Source organism: Gekko japonicus, unplaced genomic scaffold, assembly GCF_001447785.1.
Source record: "Gekko japonicus isolate JY-2015 unplaced genomic scaffold, Gekko_japonicus_V1.1 scaffold39, whole genome shotgun sequence".
NCBI lineage: Eukaryota > Metazoa > Chordata > Lepidosauria > Squamata > Gekkonidae > Gekko > Gekko japonicus.
In genome coordinates, this window is record NW_015169778.1 from 1181430 (window position 1) to 1189878 (window position 8449).

General features: G+C 39.1%; 1 protein-coding gene across 1 annotated transcript in view; it reads right to left on the reverse strand.

The window, feature by feature from the left end:
• Positions 1 to 316: 316 nt before the first annotated feature.
• TSHZ1 (teashirt zinc finger homeobox 1) overlaps positions 317 to 8449 on the reverse strand; it is an 89686-nt gene continuing 81553 nt past the window's right edge. Inside the window, exon 2 of the mRNA XM_015416740.1 lies at positions 317 to 3531. Coding sequence (XP_015272226.1) covers positions 359 to 3531 — 3173 coding nt within the window. The 3' untranslated portion in view covers positions 317 to 358. The remainder of the gene's footprint in view (positions 3532 to 8449) is intronic.

The following is an 8449-nucleotide window of genomic DNA, read 5'->3' on the forward strand; positions in this document are numbered from 1 at the left end:
GTCTTTTTATTATTGTTCTTTGTGTCTTTCTTTACTGTTAAATTAACGTCTCTCAATAGTGTCTCCCGCTATATTCTACAAAAGATAGCTTAACATCAAGGACAGATGTTGAAAATAAAGGTCAGACTTTGACTCACAGAAAAAAAAGAGAGATTTAAAAAAACATGCACAGATCAGACAAAGAGCTTATAAATATAACTACAAAATGTATGTAAGAAAAACCAAGGTCCAGATAGGCAGTTCAGCAACAAAAGTAAGACTGATTTCAGAGGCTCAGGTCAGGCCTAGTGCAGTACTATGAAGAAGTTTAGTGCAATGTTCCTGTGGTCACTTGCATACCTGGCTGCTTACCTGGACGCTAATGTTTTTCTAACTCAGTCACATAGATCAGATGGTCCTCAGGGGACTTTCCATGTGTTTTACTAAGGTGCAGTTTTACTGCATGCTTGCTTGCAAAAGTTCGGTTACAGAGCTTACACTGGAATGTGGAGCCTGAGTCCTCCTCAGCAATTCCAAGTGAGCCTAGAGTTTTATTCGCAAGGACTTTTGAAACATTCTGCTGTTCTTGGATCTGATTTAGTGGCAATTTGGACAGGTCCTTCAAGCTGAACCCTAAATGTGTCTCCAAGTGACTTATATATGTAGAAGCAGTCCTGAACTGTGAGGCACAATCATTGCAAAAGAAAACAGGATGCCCTGTATCCAGATTCTTTAAAAACTTAGTTCCACCTGTCCTTCTTAATTGATACTTCACATTGGCCAGCCAGTGGCTAATTGTGGTCATGGAAAGACCAGTAAACTTAGAGATATGCACCCGCTCTTGTGGGCCAAGGTCCGACATAATATATTTGCCTTCAGGAGTCTCCCTCAAGCTAGATGCAAACTGGGCTTGAAGAATGAGAAGATGCTGAGGGTTCCAGTTGGACTGCCTACCTTTCCTCTTATGTACTGGTGACAGTTCATCCAGAGCCTCTTCAAAGCTGCTTCCATCTGCATCAGATTTTTCTGACACAGAAGATGGAGTTGAAGACTTTGGAGTTAAGCGCCCTGTGAGGTTCTTTACCATGTCAGAAATATCCATTAGGGCACTTTCCCTCAGAGGAGATGAGACGGAGTCAGTCACACTGGGAACCAGAGGTTTGTTTTTGGACTTTGTTAAATCAATAGGCTGGTCACTGTTCTCATAATAGTACCGGTCAATAGCGTCAACATGCTTGGCTGGAGTTGTTGGGTAAATGGGCTTGTCCAACATACTGTTGCTAATTTTATACAACATGGCCAAAGGGTCCAAAGAAGGACTTACAGGATTAGAAACCTTGCCTAAGTGGGTATTCATGATGGATTGTAAAGCACTCAATGGGTTAATGAAAGATGGCTCAGGTGAATGGTCGGTGATGATGCCTAAGTTATTACAGCCATTTGTGACTTTTGCTTTAGGTGGCTCAGTGCCATTAAGGGTATGAGGATCTGCTGGGCTTTCCTTTTTGACCTTCTGACCTTCTTCTAGATTCTTTTTCTGCTGCTGTTGCTGCTGCTGCTGTTTGATGGTTTCCTCTGATTTTGGAAAGTCTTTGTTCTCTTTAGCAGCAGGTGACAATGGCTTAACTGGAGAAGATTTTTCTTTCTCCGCAGGTTTGTCTTCCTTTTTAATATTGATTTTTCCTGTAACCTTCTCCACTAGTTCTTCCATTGCAGAGACATTGCTTCTGTGAGGTGGAGGTGTTAAGTTACCTGGGGAATGGATCAGTGCACTGTGCTCTGAAGACAATGATTTTACGCTGCTGGCATAAGAGGGCTGCATCTGAACACTCTGCACAGCTGGCTGGATGGGTTTAACAGTTCCTGGAAGCTGGTAAGCTGCATGAATGCTGGGATAGCCTCCCCAAGAAGGAGCTCCATTCTGAGCCTTACTTATAGCTGTCGTCACAGTATTTTCCAGGGATTTTAGTATATCTATCCCACCTTTAGGACTTTCATCTAGATCCTCCTCTCTGAGGTACTGATATACAGCTGTTGGCTCAAACTTCTCTGTAGTGTCTTCATTCTCTTCTTTAATTTTTTTGTCTGTTTCATTAATGATCACCTTTTCCAAGTCCTTCTTCTCCTCAGAGCTCGTAGATCCAGCTGGAGATTCAGGCTGCTTTTTAACATTTGCAGCTGGTAATCTTGTGTGGGTGGTGGGTGGCAAAGGTATGGATTGTATCTTCTCCTCTACCACAGGATCCAACACTAGCTGTTTTCCCTTTTTGGAGGCAGAATTAGTTACTTTCAGAAAATGTCCAGTGACCATCATATGAGCAGTAAGCTGCTGCAAAGTGTCATGAGAACTGCCACATTCCATGCATTTCAATATCTGGGCTTTGCGGGCCTCAAACTGCCAAGTGTAGCTAGCACCATTTTGATATCCATAGCGGTTGTTTGGAGTCACATAAGGGTTGGCAGTTTTCTGATCCTTTGCTGCTTCACTAAGAGTAGTCTCTGAAGTGATCGCTGTTGGCTCAGGTGAACAAGGTGAAGCTAAGTCCTGAAGTGCTCGCTTTTTGGTAGAAGGCACCAGTTTGGTGATGGCTGGTACTGGTTCCTTCAGAGGCACTTTCTGGTAATGTTTTGTTTTTATCATATGGACACTCAAGTCTTGCAAAGATTCAAAAGAATGACCACAATACATGCACTTCAGCACTTTTTGGGCATCCTCTTTGCCTTCCATTTCCATAAGTGATCGCTTTCTAGGCTTTGACCACCGTTTGGTCTTTTCAGCATCTTTATCTCTGTTGTCATCCCGGTAATGTCCTGTTTCATTCATGTGCACTGTTAGCTCCACCAGCGTGTCATACGCTGCACTGCAGTCTTTGCACCGAAACTTACTGGCACCAGTGAACACAGAACCGTACAGTTTATTGTTTTGCCGGTAAAGCTGTACTGTGCTGAATAGACTGGGTTCTGGGAGAAGTCCGTATGAGGTCTGCTGCAGAGTTTTGGCCAATGCCGCTTGATGCCAGTCATAACCTGAGCCACCACTGTTACTGTTACTAGTGCTACTGGTACTGGTACTGGTACTTATACTTATACTGGTAGCAGCATTAGTACTAGTACTTGGGATGTTGATACTAGAGTTGCTATTAGTGGTGTTTTCCTTCAGGATGGTTTCACTACTCTTTGATTTTTTTAAATCCAAAGCTAAACTGGACCAGCAGGACTCTGATAGTAAATTTGCATATACAGCTTTTATTTGTGCTAAGCTGTCCTGTGGATAGGGAGCATTGTCTGAGCACTGATCTTCTCTTTCTTCTTTGGAGGAAGTGTTTTTGAAATGAGCCAGCTGGTCACTGTTTTCACTAAATGGTGAACCGTAACCTGCATCCTGATTTGTTGCCGTGCTGACTGGGGAGTTCTGGTAACTCTGAGCTTCTTTGATCTCTGTTTCTTCATTGCACATATAATCGGTTTCCTGGATGTCCAGAGGTAGCCCATCATCTTCCACACTTTCTTCATCTATTTCTGTTGCTTTCAGTTCTTCCTCAGGAACATATGCTGGAAAAGAAAAGAAAAGAAGCTATAGAACGTACACTTGTTTTTCAGCACCATCACTAGTTCAATAGCAATCTTAACTTTAAAAACACATCTCCCCATTTTAAGTTCACTATGAACACACATCCAGCTGTAGTGTTATTCATTTATCATGTTTTTAATGGATAATCTCAAACAATCATATGAGGTTTAGACATGAGTAGATTTGAAGATAGACCTCGCCAGTCCAAGTCCAGCATTCTAGCCACCACACTACTGAGAGTTAAAAGTGAAAAATGATAATATTTGGAGTAGAACAAGTGGAATTCTTATTTGCTTATTTCATACAACTATATTATTTATACAGCAGCATTATTTTATTTAATGTACTTATTTATGCCCTGCCTTTCTCTCCAGTGAAAGCCCCAAGTGGCTTATATCATTTTCCTCTCCTCCATTTTATCCTCACAACAGCTCTGTGATGTAAGCTAGACTGTAACTGGCCCAAGGTCACCCAAGAAGCTTCCATGGCAAAGTGCGGATTCAAACTGGAGTCTCCCAGATCCTAGTCTGATACTCTAACTACTATGCCATGCTGGCTGCATACAAAAATACTTTACATATTGACTTGTCTGCAAAATAACCTTGTGGGATGAGTTCCATTTCATTGTTAGGTAATTCTGGCTGGGAAATCCTAAAGTTACCCATTGTTAAGTAGGAATATGAATGCTGGTGTCACAGGTCCAAAGTCAGTGCTCCTCTAGCATTGATGACACAATTTAACAAGAAGTTAATTAAGACTTTGAAGGTAAAGTGTGAACAATGAGTCCCCAGACAGAAAGACTGAAATGGTCTCACATAAGATACAGCAACTCAGGGTTGCCAGCGTAAGCTAAAAAATTCCTGGAGATTTTGGGTTGGAGCCTGAGGAGGGCAGGACTTGGAGAGAGACCTCAGTGGGGTCTAATGCCATGGAGTCTATCCTCCAAAGCAGCCATTTTCTCCATGGAAACTTATCTCCATCATCTGAAGATTAGTTGTAATTCTGGGAAATCTCCAGCCCCCATCTGGAGTTTGGCAACATTAGCATTAACTGATGGAGAGTTCTTTTGACTTTTCCATCTGTCATCACAACATGAATTCAAGCAAAAACACCTGAATGTGTAGTCAGATACAAACAGCATTAAAAGTACCTGTGTGGATTCAATTATACCATACTGAAAGAAAAACTAGAGGTGGAGTCCTAAGACCAGATTGTAAGATGCTCAGGGTGGCAACTAAATCTAACATTGGTGTAATGCAGTGGCATAGCACCCTGCTGAAGCCAATGTGGTATAAATACATCAGCCTAAGAGCTAACAACTAGCAGGACCAGGGACATTCTGGAGACAAGATCCACGGTAGTATTCTAAGGTCCCTGATCACACATCTCACTCCCTGGTGCTGATGAAAGCACTATAAACCCCACCCAGTTCACCTGGAGAAGTTCTACAAAGTTCTGTAGTCTGTAGCAGACTGGTCAGCTTCTTAATAGAGAGGTGGAAAAAACAGAAATCGAATAAACACTGAAAAAAGTTTGCTGTTGGTGTTCTGTGGTGCGTTAATTACTTATTTCATAGCCCTTGACTTTTAATAGTTTACATTACTTTAAACCTATTTTTAAGCACAAAAGTGCACTGAAATTAAAGATCGTAAAACCAAATATTATTGGTTTCTACAGAGTTTTTCCTCAGCCTAATATCCGTCTACAGAATTTTGCTTCTTACTAAACTATGACGCAGACACCATGTAAGGATTCTGGAAGAGCAACTGGCAGCTAAAAATAAAATATAGTGAGAGATGAATATTTAAAAGTGATAGGCATAAAGCATGCGAGTACATATCCAGCTTGATTATTAGCTTACAGTAAACATCAAACTTTCCTATTGTGATGCCACCTGGTGAAACGATGTAATCTTACCAAATTACGTGTTTATCAGCATCAAACTATTTTTTTTAAAAAAACATAACAAATGTGATATTCATGAGCAGATGGCCACCATCTCAAAATACATTTATTCCAAGGGCCCAATTCACAGAAGTAGCTTACATGCACCTAACTGACAAATACACATTTTCACTGTGTAGTAAAAATCATTCTTGCACACAGTCATCAGACTTCTAAAACCTGAAAAATCTCCTTAATTCTGCTACTATGGGAAGACTGTGTATAAATCAAGGTAGAAAACAAAGCATGATGTGAGGAGTCTTCCATAAGGAAAATATTTTAAAGTTCACCAAACATTGGACAACTATTTTCAAGGAATAGTTGCACACAAAACATAATTTTCATTTGGGTGTGTTTGTCAAGGCTGACCCACCTTGGTCTGAGAGATTTGTTCCCCTGCCTGTAGCCTGAGACCCTAGAAAAAGGCTCTTCATGAGTTTACCCTGGGTTTTGCCTGGTAACTCACAGCAACACACCTTTTAACATCTTTATTGAATATAATACTACAGGTTCAGGATTTTAGTAATATTTGTAGTGAGAGTAACACATAGTATTTCAAAAGGTTAGTGCATTTCTTTAAGGCTGGGAATTTACTGGAATAGAAGAAATAGAAATATATAAAATGATTGTTTAAAAAACATTTGTTCAAAGCTATTTTACTCTGCAATTGCTTCAATGTGCAACAATACTCTCTATCAATAAAAGGAAGGTTTGAATTAATTACTACTTTATAACCCTGCTAAAGAGGCCAACTGATTATTTAATTTTGTAATAAAACATGTCTGCCTATGCTTTCTGTATTGTTGTAGCTCTTTTTTAAAAAAAAGATGCAAGATTAAATGTGCATCTTGTAATCAGAGAAATATTTAGACCAAGCCCTGACTTAAAGAAGGCTAAAAATATGCTTGCAACAACCTATACTATAGTGTATAATACAAACAAGCTCTTCTCTCTTACTCTCTGTAATTTTGCAGGAAGGAAATCCAACAAATTCTAGTTATAGAAAAAGAAGTAACTAGAGACTGATGGAGAATTATTTTTCTTTTTTTCTATTATCTTGTTAAAATTTGTGCCCATATGATATGCCTTCTGGATCTCAGTGTTTCCCCATACATGTGCTGTCATCTTTGAACAGCATTAAAATCCGTGCATTCTAATATAAGTGGACATGAGGCACAATATATTGTATGTATTAGTAGTATAGCACACTGTGTCTGCTTCAGTGAGAAGGTGTACTCTGTAAATAATAGCCCATTGTCTGAAAAGTCATAAGCCAGTAGGATAATGATAACATGTTGTGTATAGGGGGATATTTGATCTTGTATACCAAACATACCAACATTGTTTCTTTGTCTATTTCATGAAAAAATATTTATATTTATTTTACCCTAAATTATATTGCAGATAATTTAGATACATTTCGCAGATAAGTAGATATCTAGACATATTTTCCACAATTATTTTTTGAAGAAGAGAAAACAATGGCCACTGTATATGCGTTCAATCCATATTCACTAATATCAACAGAAAAAATTACCACCAATTTCAATCAATTCTGTCTTCTTTGTTCTTAATGACTGTTCAGTTTATTGAGATAAAATTTTATTAAACATCGATGGTGTGAGATTATTAGTTATCAAGGACAACTGTTAACGTTTTAAAATTTTCAATATTGTAAGTAAGCATGTGCACAGAAGCACATTTCTGACTGGTATCTGCGGCAGCCTACTGAACTCTAGATGGCTATTTCCATGAAGCTCAAATAACTGCAGTTTTCCAGAGAAGGGCCTGAGCCTGTTTGGCCACAGAAGCACCTGATCCCAAGTCCCATTCCTCCCAACAGGTGTTGTACAGGATATATTCTCAAACATTATGCCCCATGGTTAGGGTTGTAAAACATATTGGACTGGGTCGTGGGTACTGTTCCACCAGTGTTACAGTGCTATTGTTAGTAGAATGGCACTACTACTGGCAGAGGATTTTTGCCAGTTCTCCCTTTTCCTTGCAAAACCTGTCTTGCCTTCAGTGCTATTTGTGAGGATCACCTAACTCCCAAGGGCAGAAGTTTAGGAAGCAGCAGTGGGAGGAGAAAGGAAGGAAAGTCCCATTCTGTGAGCTTTGCTTCAGATGCGTTAATATTCAGCCCAGAATTTCATTTGGCATCTATGCCAAAAAAACAACAACAACCACTGTATGAATATTTGTTAAACACCACACAGATACATAACAACTCCCTTCACCACAATAATATCCAATACATATTACTGTTAAGCAGTCATTACTGATTCCCAAGCTGAAAGATGCTTATCCTATATATGAAAAATATTTGGCTCATAGGAAATGCCCATCTCTGCAGAGAAATAATAAATTATAGCTGTTTTTCTTTATATAAACCTGTGCATATACACAATATAGATATGCCAAAAAGTTCCTGAATTATTATTCAATTAAAATCAATATCCATAATGTCAAAGTCTCTCTCTCTCCCCCCACCCTCTGCATATACATACATGCAAACATTTTTGTAGGACAGCTAAAGCCATTCATATAAAACCTAAAATTTAATGTCCTGTGAAATACAAGTAGTTGCATTTCAGCCAATTTAACTACATTGACCTCAACGTTAATACACTGGCCTAAATCCAAGTATTCCAGGTACTTCATGAATTTTGTGGATTTAGGATATGTTTAAGCATGTGCTTTCAGAATATACATCAAGCTAGGGGGGGAAACAATAAGAAAAAGTACAAACATATAAGTAAATAAGGTGATCTCCATATTGACAATGAATGCTAAAATGAATCCATTTGTAAAGAATTGTGCGTGCGCACGGAACGTCCAACTGTCAAAGTTAATTAAAGTTTCTGCAAGAACATCAGTGGTTCTTCTGCATAATGAAGCTGAATGACAAATCCTTAAAGTAAAATAAAATACTTCTCACCTTTCCTCTTTCCC